At 45.3% G+C, this 15940-nt stretch overlaps 1 protein-coding gene across 1 annotated transcript in view; it reads right to left on the bottom strand.

The window, feature by feature from the left end:
* The window catches only part of satb1b (SATB homeobox 1b), a 34833-nt gene that overhangs the window by 8093 nt on the left and 10800 nt on the right, over positions 1-15940 (bottom strand). The window contains exons 6-10 of the mRNA XM_030784538.1: positions 15210-15287; positions 11770-12218; positions 8429-8641; positions 6144-6215; positions 5718-5873 (exon numbers count right to left, since the gene is read on the bottom strand). Coding sequence (XP_030640398.1) covers positions 5718-5873; positions 6144-6215; positions 8429-8641; positions 11770-12218; positions 15210-15287 — 968 coding nt within the window. The remainder of the gene's footprint in view (positions 1-5717; positions 5874-6143; positions 6216-8428; positions 8642-11769; positions 12219-15209; positions 15288-15940) is intronic.

Below are 15940 nucleotides of genomic sequence, written 5' to 3'. Positions count from 1 at the left end.
AAGTTAAAGAAAAAAGAGCAGCAACAGGAAAAGGGATTTTGGAGAAGAGCTCAAATTTCACTCAAATGTATGAGAGTGGTGTGCTGGCACTACTAAAAGAGCAAAATGCATCATGCACCTACAGGAAACGCTAGTCCATCAATTACAAGCTCTTGATTGAGATTTAATTCAAAGCTGGAGTTTAATTGCTAATATCAGAGAGTAATTAAGCAGATAAATCATGCCTGATCTTATTGAATTATGGATTAAAATTGCATAAAACCTGCAAATTGTATATGTCAGCTAAATCAGCACTCTTAATTGGCTGACAAGATTTCTTTCACAAAGGGGGGGAAAAAAAAGCAGGAAATGTATTAGACCCTGTAATATGGGCTTATGTCAGGACCTTAGCTTGCAAATCCAAAATCTGCATCAACAACTTAACATTCAAAGGAAAAGGCTTTGTCTGATCCTTTAAGAACAAAGAAACTATTTTATCACATTCTTTTTTTTTTCTTTCGTAGAAATCTTTAGAAAGCTTCAAGCTTTATTGCTTTAGGTCAACACAAGCAGAACAGTTTTATGACCCATGAGAGAGAGTGAGAGTGAGAGAGAGAGAGAGAGAGAGAGAGAGAGAGTGTGTGTGAGTGAGAGTGAGGAGAGAGAAAAAAGGCAAAAAGAGTAAGTAGCTGGCCAACTCTCTCCCTCTGTCTCCCCCCTCATACTACAGCTCTGCTGCTCTATGTGTTGGAGCCAGTGGCTCCAGCTCAATTGAAATATTTCACAGAGTGTGTCAGAAGCATGCAGAATGGTAATTATGACAGATCTGATTAAGCGGGCGAGTCGGGGGCCGGGCGAGGCCGCTCCAGGCTCCAGGTGCGACCTTGTGCGTTCCTGCGTGTGTAAATAAAATTAATTACAAGCATGGGGGCGCGCGGCGCGTGACATCGCTACGTGCGGGGAGTCCCACGGGGGGGACCCTAATGGAATATTTTCCCCGAGTCTAATAATACAGTTGGTATTGACTTGAGGTAATTAGAGGGATCATTAAAGCCGCTTTTCCCGGCGTATTTGCCTGCCTGATCAGATTAGCCAGAATAGGCCTCAGTACAAGCCCTGTGTGGTCTGTCAGAGGAGATACAGCAAGACCTATGAGGAGTGGAGCATCCACTCCCATCCTCCCTCCGTCCAGAGAGAGAGAGAGAGAGAGAGTGGGGGGGGGGGGGGGGGGGGGAAACAGAGAGAGAGAGAGGCTGACATGGGTATGGAGAGATGGTAAGAATGATGGAGGAAGCTTGGGGAGGGGGGGTAGAGTGGGAGAAGAGTGCAGGGAGCAGGGAGAAACAGATGGAGGAAAGAGAGCGAGAGAGAGAGAGAGAGAGAGAGAGAGAGAGAGAGAGAGAGAGCAGAAACACACGGGCATGCTCAGTGAAAAGGCTGGTCATGCCAGGGGAGGCAGCACACACAGAAAGAGGAGACGAGAGGAAAAAGAAGGAGGGAGGGAGGGAGGGAGGAAAAGACGGATCGGAGGATAAGAGACGAAGGAGGAAATTCTGGTTGTTGACTGTCCTGTCCATTAAACAATAAGAAAAAGGTTCATTTCGATGGGGGGGGCGGGAGGGAAAGCCGCCTTTCTGTGCGATAATTCATACGCTAAATTAATTATTCAGACATCTGGGTCTACAGTTCACGAAAATTGTGTCTTTAATAATACAGGGAACTGCAGCTGTTTCCCAGGCAACCTAATAACCAGGCAACCAGATAAATAAATAAATCAATTAATAAACAGCCGTGGCCCTTTCCCCCCCCCATTCAGACGCAGTCCTGCTCCCATCTGCTTGCCTCGACGGCAGTTACACCCAAGGGAGGCAGACGAATTCATAGCCATAAACAAACAACTTTAAAATGAACCCCAGTAATGAAAAATATATATTCCGTAAAACGACAGGCCAATAAAAAAAAAAAGAGAGAGAGATAGAGAGAGAGAGGAAATACAAAATAATATGAAATGAAACTTCCCTGTGGAGGGTGTATGAACTGGGGGCAATATCATACAGCGTACAGTTTTTAGGTCTATTCTTCCCCACCCCACGTTGAAAAACAACAAAGAAAGCAATACAGATAACATTTCTTTCTTTGACGAGAAAGGCTTGCTGACCTGCGACTATGTGTGTGAAACCACACCCACTGCGTACCGGTGCCCCTCCCATTGAGGAGGAGCTATGAGTAGTGATAGAAACTAAAGCATGAGGAAATAAATACATGACGTTGTTTTTGAAAGCAACAGTGCCTTCAGATTGTTTAAAATAAAATCTTACAATGAGTAATGTTTAATACGTAGAGCGAAGGTCAAGTCATTTCACTTCTTTGAAACACACACACACACACAAACACACACTCACACACAGAAACCCACATACTTTCTTTCAAACCCCACTGTGTGGACCCCCAGAGAGAATCGAGCCAGGCGCTTAGTGACAGATGGCAAACCCTCCCTCCCCCATCCGTACACACACAAACACACACACACACACGCACGCACGCACGCACGCACACACACACACACAAACACACACACACACACACCGGCCCCTCACTTGCCCCCCTGTACTGCAGCGCTGCACCAGATCAGTGACACTCTGTCTCATTAGAACCCTGCTAATTACCACAGCCTCTTTCAGGAGAGAGAGAGAGAGAGAGAGAGAGAGAGAGAGAGAGGGGGCGAGAGGGAGAGAAAAGGAGAGAGACTGGTCATTCAGAGAGGGCTTGTAGGCTAACAGCAGGGACTGTGATTCAGTGCTATCAAACACTCTCAGTAGGGCTCTGAGGACTAATGCTACTGGTACTGTTTCCATCCGTCCATCCGCTCTCTCTCTCTCTCTCTCTCTCTCCCAATCTCTCTCTTTCTCTCTCTCTCTCTCTCTCTCCCAATCTCTCTCTCACTCTCTCTCTCTCTCCCAATCTCTCTCTTTCTCTCTCTCTCTCCCAATCTCTCTCTCACTCTCTCTCTCTCTCTCTCTCTCTCCCAATCTCTCTCTCACTCTCTCTCTTCGCTCTCTTTCTCTCTCAGTCTCTCTCTGTGTCTCTCGCTCCAGCAGGCCACTCTGAGCAGGCATATTTACTGGATGCTTATGGCATATGGCTTTATCTATCTGTCAGCAAGCTGAAGAGACCAAACTCTGCCCCCCCCCCCCCCAAAAGAAAAAAACTTAGCGTCCCCCCCCCCCTCCACAGTAAGACAGGTTAACAAATGCCAACACCTCAGAACAAACCACCAGGATGCGACTGTGAATTTGAACGGATCCCTAGGAAGAAATTGCTACACTTGGGTCAATTTTTTTTTCACACTCGATTATTTGTTGTTTCATAATACACCTTCTTGTTTTGGTTCTAATAATAAAAAAAAGGGCGAACGTACATGTGGTTGTAATGTATTTCAAAAACAAAGTAAATTCACAAACACAAACACACACACGTTGGTGTAAATGGGAAATTTAGATTTGAACGTCAGTGTTAAACTAAATATTGGAGCAGGAGGAAGGGAAGGTAATTGAAATGCTACTGTGAATACGAAAGTGCCACTGAACAGATAAAACCTGGCACCAAGACCTTGCGTGTGCATGAGCCCAGAGAGAGAGGGGGGACGGCATGGCTCAAATCCAATGCCCATCCCCCACACCCACACACACACACACACACACACGCTTCCATCTAAACTCCTGTTTACAGCTCTCCAACCCCACAGGAACACTGTCACAACACCACCTCTCTCCCTCTCCCTCTCTCCCTCTCTCTCTCTTGCTCTCTCTCTCTCTCTCTCTCTCTCAGGGGCAGGGCCTGTATCCCAGCTGCATGGAGGCCAAGACTGGCATTCTGTGCCAGCACTGCAGAATGCCAGGCTACAACCACTTCTGCTGCCTCTGCTGCTGCTACCGCTAATATTACTGCTGCTACCACCACAGCTAACTCTTTCGCTAGCATTTACCAACTCTGCTGTTAGCATGTGCCCACTCCCTCTGCTTTGTTTACTTCCTGTCTGCCCTGCTGTTGCTGTTCCAAATGCTCCCATTTGCCTGCTTACTCTTTCCTCTACCTCTAAAATGTGCCGTCTTTCCTCTTACTGACGCTGTGAATCCCTGCATTAAACAAAAACGGTTTGGGGGCGGGTGGGTAGGGAGGGCCGTGCTTAGACGCATTACGTATCTGGATCCCGTCGGAGCCGCCACGCCCAGGGCCCTGGAGGTTCATCTCCTACGCAGTCAGGAGGAACCGCCAAACACAACCGCTGGGGCCGGCGGCTGAGGCAAGCCAAGATACCTCTGGACCAAACGTCCGGCAAAGGCCCTCGGAGGATGGTTCGGGGAGGGGGAAATGGGGAAATGGGGGAGGGGGGTTGTTTGGTGAGGAGATGGGTACGGGGGCGAGGGGTGGGGGTGGGGGGGGTGGGGGGGTAGCAGCTGCCCAGGGAGCACCCATTACGAGATGGAGCTGGAGATAAGTGCTCTCTCAGGTCCCTTCTCCAGCAGCGTAATTAGCACAGTTCTTATCTGCAGCTCAATTCACGTTCACACCAGCCATGAATGGAGAATGCAGGCAGAGAGGAGAGAGAGCGGGTGTGTGTGTGTTCGTATGTACACACACGCACACACACACACACACACACACACACAGACGCACAAGACCTGTTTCTTCCCAGATGATAATACTACGAGAAAAAAATCTTTTAGAATTAACGCAATCGTTGTCTTTCTGTCCCTCCCCCACACTCTACCTTCATTCCTAGTCTTTGAACTCTTTTTAACAAAAAAGAAAGAAAAAAAAAACATTGGTTTGTGCATCAAACTGTAATTTGGTAAAACAAAGGTATCTGGAGCTGTAATCAGTGCAATCAGCTAAAAAAAAAAAAAACGAACGATATTTCCAGATAATTCCGTAAAAGGGGGCTTTTAATCGTTCTATTCTTCACCACCAAATGCAATTCTGAATCTTCCACTCCTGCACGGAGGTATTTGAAACCTTTAATAATGGGTTTGCCACATATTTCTTTAATTAGTTTTAATAGAGTTAAACAGACAGTCTGGGGTTTTTTTTTTTTTTGCTCCTTCTCACAGACTCTTTTTTTTTTTTTTTTTTTTTTAATTTTCCCAGCAGAAGGTTGTTCTCTTGGAGAGATAAGAGAGAGACTGAGGTGCGTTGAACAGCGGTCGGGACTTTGCTAATATAAACAGGTTTGTTTAATGTTGAAACAGGGTCTTCTGTTCACTAACCCACAATAAAAAACACATATGTCATTGTGACAGTAAATTATCTCTCCCAGCCACCCCACCCCCCCAAGAAAAAAAAAACAAAAAACCAAAAAAAGCAAGCACAGTACGGCCTAACAATACACTCCATTCTCACTTCTGTATCTTCTATCTTATAAAACGGATTATGTCTCTCTCTCTCTCTCTCTCTCTTTAACCTCCGCCCCCATTCTTTTTTGGTCTTACTGTACACAAATGTTTGACAATATTTTGTCAACCTGAGGGACAAGTCCAGACTTAAGCCTGAGAAAAATCTGACCAGTGAAGGGGGTCAGGTTTCAGGAGATCAGGTTAGGTTTTAAAAACCCCTTTGTTACACCTGTCACCCCCCCACCCCCCAAGCTCGGTTTAACCATGCAAACAGGAATTTGTCAAATTGTAATGGGGCTTCTGGTGAATTCAGAGGTAATTTGCAAGTAGTGTGAGAGGGTGTACCTGGCTTTTGGAGGCGGCCACCTTGGCAAACATAGCCTGCGACACTTTGGCCCTTTTCATCTCCTGCTGAATCTCCTCGTAGATGGAGGAATTAATATTTAACACGCAACTCTCTGACTTTCCGTTCCACTCACTGGGCAAAGGAGATGGCTTCACCTAACCAAGAGACAACAGAACGCATTCAGAACCGAGACGGTCGGATGCAAACCGAAAACAGAACAGGAAATAGACAGGGGAACTGTTTTTGTTTTTCTTTTTAAAATATCAAGATACATGTAACATTTAACCTTCAAAGTGTTTTTAGGGTTGTTGTTGTTTTTTTGTTTTTTTTGTAATACTTGTAGGATCAATGCAGTGATATCAACAAGCAGAAATGTGATTATTTGCTATAAACGGTGTAGCATAAGTCACGGAGCGGTTACTCACAGGAGAGATTCCCACAGGAATCCTGGGACTCCAGTCCTCTGGTCTGACGTTGTTACACTCCTCTCTTCTGGGCTGAGGACGCAACGTGAAAACACAAAAACACACAAACGCATTACGTATTTTGACTACAGCGTGGACAAACCCCGCAGGAAAAAAAAAAAAAAAAAGAAACAAAGCAAAATATCCCATTTATGTAACCTACCGTACGGCCCAATTTTAAACTCCTTTTTTTCCCCCTCAAAATAAGCACACACTGCTCTGTGTTTGGAGCATTCCAAGTTGTCTGGTTTACAAAGGAGGTGGGGGTGGGGTGGGGTGAGTTTCAGTTTATATATGTTTCTAAATACTTAAAAAGGCATTCACTCTGAATAAACCCAATGTTTTGAGTAGGCTAATTTACCTGTGTAACACTGTGGATGAGACCTGACAGCAAAGCTGGGGTTTTTTTTTGACGCAAGTCATTCGTAAAGTACAGTCGTCTAGGTCGAGCTGTTTTGTGACCACATCTAATTGTTAAGGGTGGGAACGTGTGTGAACTTGTGCAAGCTGTCTGACAATCCATTAACGTGTGTGGGAAAACATACCTTCACATCTGTTTTTATGACTGTCATAAAAAAAAGCCCAGCGCCTTCCTTGAATTACAACCCTACTGATTTATAGGCCTAAATTCTCTCTCTCTCTCCCTCTCTCTCTCTCTCTCTCTCTCTCTTCTCTCTCATACACACCCACACACACATACATACACATACACACATACATACACATACACACAAGATCTTGCTTCACTTCTGTGTGCACAAACATGTATATATATGTGTGTGTGTGTGTGTGTGTGTGTGTGTGTGTGTGTGTGTGTGTGTGTGTGTGTATGTGTGTGGGTGTGGGCATGTGTGTCAGTATGCATGTGTGTGCTGGCGTGCGTAAACCTCTCTCTCAGATTTACAGAAAAAATTCCACGTCTATACTGCATACCAATATGACTCCTCAAGACAACCAAATGACTAAGCCTGTGGATTGCCTAATGTTTAAAAAAAAAGAAAAGAAAAGAAAAACCTAGCGAGACTGAAGATGGATGGTTATGAAGCCTCGGTGTGTGATGGGGGTCTATACAAATGATTTACGGGCGGTGGCATCTGTGCATATCTACTTGTACTACCTCTATTGTTCGGCACTAAATATGAACACTTTACACTTTCTGAGATGGTACAGCTCACATGATGAACAGTGCTGACTGTCGTACTATTCTACCTAGGTTCAATTAACATCTGATTATAGTATGTAAAAGCAGCACACACACACACACACACACACTTTGAAAGTACACCACTGCGACACCCATCTATAGATTCTGTCAGTGTCAGGAAGTCTGGTTCTCAGTGCGTGTCTGTCAGGGTGGAAGTGGACCAGTCTTCGCTGCCAGATGAAAGCTCTCCCTCTGCCTTACAAAACACAGAGCGTCTTTTGTGCCCGGACGCCTACCCAGACACACTCAACTGCACTTCAAGTGGGCGAGCGCCGGAGGAGTCACCACAAACCTTTCCCGTGCAGCGGGCTTTAATTGGTTTGGCAGGGGGTGGGGGGTGTGGGGAGTGGTTGACTGGTCAGAGTGCAAAAAGTAAAACCGCTTGTGCCCCCCCCCCCCCCCAAAAAAAAAAACTTTACTTCCACTGACTCAGAGAAGATCATCTGAAGACGCTGTCCCTTCCTTTGGACTACGGCTGTGGGACCGACACTAAACTAAACATAATGGCTTCATATTATATTTATTAGACCTGAGTTACTCAACTTACACAAGCCACATGACATAATTATCAGATTAAACCTAGTTTCTCTCAGCTCAAAAGCAGAGACCTGGTGCTTTACCAAAGCCCATGGCTTATGCTAATAATTCGACATAAACCAATTTTTGTGCTGGTTTTGAAATGCAAATATTTTGATACAGACTACACATTTACACTTTTTTTTTTAAATATTTGAGATGCAAAGTCATACGCGATTTGGCATTATCTGCATTATTCCAACTGTGCAGGGCCTTCCTTGGGTCTTAATCTGGCTAAACACACACACACACACGCACGCACACACACACAAAAAAAAGACTAAAACAAAAAAAAAAACCCACAAACATCTTAGGAGTAGCACAGTGTACTCAGCAAGTTTCCCGGTCACTAACAGTCAGATTACAAAACTGTCTCGATGTCTCATGGCTTTTCCCACAGCCCTAATACCTCAAACGGACCCGTTCGGTCAGACTCAGAGGTCTTTTTATGGCTTGCAGTCTTTACCTGCACGGGGCGTGTGGGGGGTGTGCTGATGAGGGGGGCGGGGCCCATGGAGGAGGCGGCTGTCAGGCTCCGTTCCCTCTCCTCCTGGTAGATGCGGTCTCGCTCCGCCTCGGGCAGCTGGAGAAAATTCTGCATGGCCCGTAGGTTGACCAGCAGAGACTGGGAGGCCGTCTTCGGGTCCTCCTCTTTACGTAAGATCTCAGAGAGCAGGCCCTGCGAGAGACGAGACAGAAACGGAAACGGGGAAACGGAGCGAGGGAGAGGAAGAAAGAAAGAAAGAAAGAAAGAAAGAAAGAACAAATGAACGAATGAATGAATGAAGCAAAATGGAACAGAGAAACAGAGTCTGGTCTCTGCGGTCTTTATTTTATCCCCATTAGCAAAGAGTGAAGCGATAGCATGTCTTCAAAAATGATCTGAGAACTTTCAGTTGAAGTGGTACAGCAGGTTTTCGTGTAATTTCCAAAAAAACTGCTTGTGGATGTTGTGGTGAGAAAAGTGTGAAAAAAAAGAGAAGAAACCATGAGTTCATCTGAGTTTATAATGTTACTGTCACAGTTCGGGAGTTCAGAGCTGTAATATGGATTAGAGTTCACATCCAGTGGACTTAATCCAGGACCTTTCGTTTCGGAAGAGGTCAACTTGCACCCCAGCGGCATCCATCTGCCACAGCCAGCCAATGACGCTGACAAATCCACAAGGCGCCAACAACCACTAGCAACACACATAGTTTCAGACTTCATATCTAAACAACAAACAACTGAACAACTAACGCAGAAAAAAAAAAGCTCAAATCAATACCATCACTTATCAAAGCGTTACTGAAAACTGAAAATTTATTCATGTTGTGTATCTCCACGTTGTGTATACTGTATCTGCACACCTATAGTAATTAGATAAAGATAATACAGATAAAGTCATAATAACCTATGACTATATTTCACAAGAAATATGTATTGAGTTATACTAGTTACTCTGGGATAGTAAGCATGCGTGTTCTGATACATATGAAAGAGAAAAAAAAAGCCCTCATCAAACAAGGCCACCTAACCGGCATCCACACTCAGACCCCCAGATACCACAGCAAGTTACAACACGCACACGCTCATTAAAATACAGCCAAAGAATGTACAGAAAATATCACAAAGCACGTAGCAAATTCTTCATCACCACTCGCAGAACTGGAGAGAGAGGTTGCCCCTGTGCACAAAACCCTCACTGTCTCCTCACTCACTTACTTACTTACACACACACACATACACACACACACACACACACACACACACAAACAACACATGCGCGCACACACACACACACACACACTAATTTCAATAGATTTTTATCAGTTTCACACAACTTCAAAGCCCTACGCAGCCAGTAATGAGGTTTGGACTGAACCAACCACCAAAGAATGCAGAGGATCACTACACATTATCTGTGTCTGGCTACAAACCTCAAATCACATGCTTTGGTGGCGGTTTGTAACTAAGTCTAAGTTTAATGCCAACCCCCTCATCGAAAAGAAAAAAAAAAAAAGGAAAATACGTCACAGGTTTCCTTTGTCTCACCTGCTGATGGTGAGGTGTTGTCATTGATCCATCTGAGTAGAAGCTAAAGGTGGGCGGTGATACTGTCTTTGGCGGAGGGGTGAGGGGTGGGGGGGGGGGGGGGGGGGGGGGGGGGGGGTGGTAAACACATTCGACATTGGGTTGACGAACACAGACCAATGAACACGAGCACCGAAGGGCTGACATAGGACAAAGCCGTGACCTTCTGTCACCTTTTGTTGCCTCTCCCACTCAAATTGCTAGTGGAGTTTTTTTTGGGTGGGCGGGGGTGGGTTCTCACTATGCTGTCTGTTTCAACCTTTGACAGGCTTGTCTAGCATTTCAGCTCAAGACATTGTGTCATTGTGTTTCTTTCGCATCTCAGCTGTCTCAAAAACACTAAAACACACAAATACACATACACCAACACACACATGTGTACGCGCACACACACACACACACACATTGTTTCTGGTTGTTTGGAGTGTGTGATACGTATTCTGAACATAGAGATAATGACAAAAAAACAATCCAGGTCCCAACTTGTATCTTGACATCTTTTCTTTTTTTTTTTTGCCCCATTATTTTTCCATGACAACAACTTGTCCCTCTCTGTTTACTCCAAAAGCCAAACACACACACACACAAACACACACACACACACACATAAAACATGATGTATCCAGCCCTCATGCGCGCTATGTTGTTGTTGCTGTGTTACTAAAGCTGGGCGGATTATCATGATATACGGAGCGTGTAGAGGCAGGCTGCAGGCTGACGCCTCACGGCAACATATCAGACGGCAATAAGGCCAGAGTTCATCACTCAGCAGCGCTGAGAGGCACTGATACACTTTCACACTGTAAAAGCAGTTCAGACACCCAAAAAAAGTAAATATAGCTGTCTGTCTGTGAGAGAGAGAGAAAGAGAGAGTGTGTGTGTGTGTGTGTCTGTGCACACATGCACATGCATTGGAGTGAGTGGTACATAGCGGAGTGTTTCTGTATGAACCCGACCCGAGTCCGAGAGAGTAGCCGAACCCAACCTGAACCCGACAGGCATTCTGTTCTTTATGTCCGAACCTGGCCTGACCCGAGCCCAACGCAGTTAATGTAAGCTGAAGCACTGAGTTTGTGTGTTACTCTGTCATGCAATTGTTACCACGGTTAAAAATCTAAATGCCTCCATACCATCGATTTTCTTGCATCCCCCCGATGACAAATTTTGTTTGACATCCATCTTTAGCCCATGAATATTTACTGCCTGAAATAGCCTATGTGTTGCATTGTCATGCAGGCTAAATAAACAAACACCAGCACTGAAGAGAAGGTAGCCTAACACAGACAGTAGGTCCATCATTTTTATTTATTTTTACACTATATTTTCTCTAAAAAGAACCTGAAGCACCTTGTCAACTAGGCTAGCCCATCCTAATTAGAAGTTCAAAAGTCAAACGTTCGCTGCCATCGTGACCGAATCCGAACCCGAGCACAAACATCATTTCTAAATTTTTGTCCGAACCCGGCCCGACCCGTCAGGTCCCATGGGGCTCGGGTCGGGTATCCACCCTCTAACACATAGGCAATTATGTGTTCCTAAGGGGGAGGGGGGGTGTTCATAATTCCTACTTACATAGAATGGAAAGACTCAGCAGTGTACGTGATAGCAGTGCACACACACTCCACTGTCCTGTAATCTACTGTACCCTTACCCACACTTTCCCCGCAGTGGCCACAAGACAGCGCACTGCCTTAGCACTAGCGTTAGCACTACCGTTAGCGTTAGCGACATTACCTGGGTCCTGTTGAAAGCCACGCGTGCGAAGACGGCCTGAGATATCCCGGCTCTCTTCAGCTCATCTCTGACCCACTGGTAGATCTCAGAGGACACCTCCGTGTTGGAGGACACCTGCGCGTCCAAGGATTTGCTCAGAGGGCGGTTGACGGGCGGGTGGTTGAGATACTGTTGGTTGAGTGACTGCTGGGCCAGGAGACGGTTGACGGCGTACTGCTGGTTCAGGATCTGGGCCATGACGAGCTGCTGGTTGACCAGTTGGGGGCTGATGGGGGTGGAGACCAAGCCCGGGTGGAGGGAGGGGAGCTGGGGACGGCCGGAGGCCTGGCCGCTGTGGGGTAGGGGGACGGGGGACGGGGGCTGTTCTGCCGTGCTGCCTGGGATGGGTTGGCTGAAGCTCAGGTGATTGGTCCCCGGAGGAGATAGGTCAGACAGACCGTCCATCTCCGCTACATGACACAAAAAGACAAACAAAAACAAAAACAAAAACAAAGAAAGGGGCTGCTCATAAAGGCCTTTTATTTTGAAATACAGTTTTATGTGTGAAACCAAAAGGGTGGATTTTGATGGATCCATGATGTGTCTCTTAAGCTGTTCTGATTGGTCACTTCAGAAATCACTTCGGCTAAACTAGGAGCGGACATAATTCAGTGCATAAAGAGAGGCTGCAGAAGCAATCTGAAAGCGTATGAACGCACACGGAAAATTTCAACTCACGGCAGACTGGGGAGTCTATAGGAAAAAAAAAAACAAAACAAAACACAAAACCCTTTGAACAATTCACAGTGGTGACAAAAGTTACGGAAACACCTCAAAAACCAAACTGCTTCAGATAAAAGCTGACATTACCAAACGGGTTCAGCTTTATTTAGTTTAGTTTACCGAACGGAAAACAAGTAAAAAAAAAGAAAAAGAAAAGAAAAAAAATCGAGCACCACATTAAAGTAATGTATCGGAGAGGCAAGCGTCGCATTAAAGTGATGGTCATCAAAACTGAACTAAGAAAGAAAAAGTCGTTTAACGGGAGGGGTAAACCGATCCCTCCATGGTTACTGTAACCCTGTTGTGAATGTCTCAGAGAGAAGAGAGCTTTGTATGTTGCCTGTGCCTTCTCCACTTGGCAGCTCCCCTAATTAGTTTATAATGTCCACAACTACATCATGTGAGCAATAAAAACAAGCCGGCGTGGACACTGAGCCTATGGTGGCGGCCGGGGAAGGGTTTCACATGTGCGCACCGATCAGCCCTGAATCAGCCTGTTTGTTCTTCATTTTAAAAACAAGGTGCGCGAGCTGGCCAATATGAAATTTTTGGAAAGTCTAAATATAACCTGAGCGGAGCATCTGTGGAGTTGAGCTGATAGGAAATCGTGGGCTCTCTCTCTCTCTTTCTTACACACACACACACACACACACACACACACACACACACACACACACACACACACACGCATGCCAGCACACACACACACACGGGCTGGCCCAAACAAAACTGGGCATATAAAGCTGTCACTTAACATTCCGGGTAGTATTTAAAAGTTAGAAATAGATCCATTTTATCAGTTTTATGAATAATTTGTGTGTGTGTGTGTGTGTGTGTGTATGTACATGCCTGCAATTAAAAAAAAAAAGAAAAAAAAGAGGGAAAAAAAACCCAAATTAAGCTTCTGATTCGAAGTTTAACTGTTGAAGATTAGAATGAAAAATTTAAGTGGCTTCAGTCAATTTGAGAGTTTCAGAGAACTAAAACTAAAACTGGAGACTTTTACAAGCAGAAAAATGAGTCATTTTCCTCGAGGCAACCTCAGCACTCCACGCCAGAAGGCTGAGAGGAGCAGACAAACATTGCTGGGAAAAAAAAAAATCATCAAAATATAAATAAATAAATAAGTAAAATTTCAATAAGAGATAAAAACCAGATTAAGAGCATGGAATCTCTCCAAAAATGATGTACAGTAATCAAAAGAATATCAGCATATGTTTGAACCATCAGTGAATACCAAAAAACTGCCACGACTGTTCTTTTCAATACTAGAAGGGGAAGAGAAAAAAAAACAAACAAACAAAAAAAGAAAAACAAAAACAAAGACAAAAACTTGGTAATAATCAAAGCTTTCCCATAATCCTTCTTATTCGTGGTTTTTTTTGTGTGTGCAAAACCTGCTGGGGGGCGCACACTCACACACACACACACACACACACACACACACTCACACACACACACACACACACACACACACACACACACACACACACACACACACACACGCACACACACACACGCACACACACACACGCATACACACACACAAACACACTATTTCCATGCAAATTGAAAAGAGCAGAGACAGAAGTGTTGCAGGGCCTGAAGAGGCAGAGCTGGGAACGGCAGTTTCTCTGTGGAATCTGGCACAAAGCGACCAGGATTAACCGCACAATGGGAGAGAGATGTGGGCTGAGTGTGGCAAGAGCAGCAAACAGCAGTTGGAGAGAAGGAGAGAAAGAGAGTCAGAGATAGAGAGAGAGAGAGAGAGAGAGAGAGAGAGAGACAGAGCGAGAGAGAGAGAGCGAGAGAGAGAGAGAGAGAGAGAGAGAGAGAGCGAGAGAGAGAGAGAGAGAGAGAGAGAGATAGAGAGAGCGAGAGCGAGAGAGAGAAGGAAAGGAAAGAAGAGGGAAGCCAACCCATGGTGGGCACTTTGGGGGAACCTGTCAGAAGGCCCTAGCGCTCTTTGCTGGGAACAGCGGGGTGCGAAACCCATTCGGAGCCACTATCAGCGTCTGTGAATGCCCTCGCTGTGAGGCTGCCTTCACACGCTTCAACACACTTCACTCCGGCACAATCGCTTCTTAAGAAACCTGCGCTTCACCGTCCACTTACTAAACGCTTCACTCACATGAAGGGAAACAAAAAAAGATAACGAGTCCGGTTTTTCTTTTTTTTTCTCTCTCTCTCGAAGAGGCTGAATAAAAATGAATGAGAAAAAAGAAGTAGAAGAAGAAAAAAAAAAAGACACGAGAAAATACACCAACAAGCAATGAGCTGAAAATGACATGGCTAAAACAATGGCGCTTTTACCTGCACGTGAAGTGTGTGTGTGTGTGTGTGCGTGTGTATGTGTATGAGTGTGTGTCTCTGTGTTTGCATGTTGCTTAAACAATAAAATAGTAGTAAGTGACTAAGATCAATGTGCTACCAGCCTCTTGACCTACAATGTGAGTCATTTCCATGTAGCCTTTGCCATCTAAAGGCCAATGTGCCAGACACATCTCTCCCAGGTTCATGAATATTAAGAAGGGGAAGGTTGCCGCCGGAGACGGGCACCCAATAGGGGGAGACCAGCTTGTGGGGTGGGGGGAGAAGTGGGGAGAGTGAGGAAGGAGGGGAGGGTGAGGGAGGGGAAGGGGGGCATGTGTTTGCCCTGGGTGTGGCACGTGACATACCTACTGCGTTGGCACGCGGACTGACGTGGAGGACACACGTCCCTAGGTAGCCCTCCAGCTGGGAGGGCTGGCGAACGACTACGCACACACACACACACGCACACACGCACACACACACACACACACACACACACACACACACACACACACACACACACACACGCACGTACACATACACAAGTGTGGAGAGAGAGAGAGAGGGTTAGTGGGTTGGTACATGCAAACGTGTACAGAGGGGGAAAGGGGCAAGTAGGAGATCACTGTATCATGTATTGAGTGTAGAATTAATCAAAATTAATTGTTGAAAATGACAAAAAAAAAAAGTTGACCTAAACAAACAAACAATAACAACAAAAAACCAAACAAACAAACAAAAAAGAGTGATCGAGAGATCTTGACGTGATTGGGGAGTGGGTCGGGGGTTGAGAATGAGTTTAAACTGTGACCCTGAGCTTCTCTTTCTTTTTCTAGGTTTTCCTTCACTACTCTATGTTTTTGAAAAGATTTGTTATGTTTGACATTTGCACGTAGGATGCGTTTGCTGCTGCTCCTATTGCGAAAGCTGACCAAACTGCCGAAGATAATCTAAGCAAAGAATAAAGAAAAAAAAAAAGATGTAAGATATTTCCAGATTTCAAGCCGTGATTTTGACATCGCGAACCATACTCATACGGAGGCGACGAATGTGTCCAAATTAAGAAATGAATTTAACATCGCGGAATTAAAAACGT

The sequence above is a fragment of the Chanos chanos genome, chromosome 9, assembly GCF_902362185.1.
Source record: "Chanos chanos chromosome 9, fChaCha1.1, whole genome shotgun sequence".
NCBI classification, from domain to species: domain Eukaryota; kingdom Metazoa; phylum Chordata; class Actinopteri; order Gonorynchiformes; family Chanidae; genus Chanos; species Chanos chanos.
The sequence above is the reverse complement of the archived record's forward strand: the minus strand, read 5'-3'. Positions and strand labels throughout refer to the sequence as shown.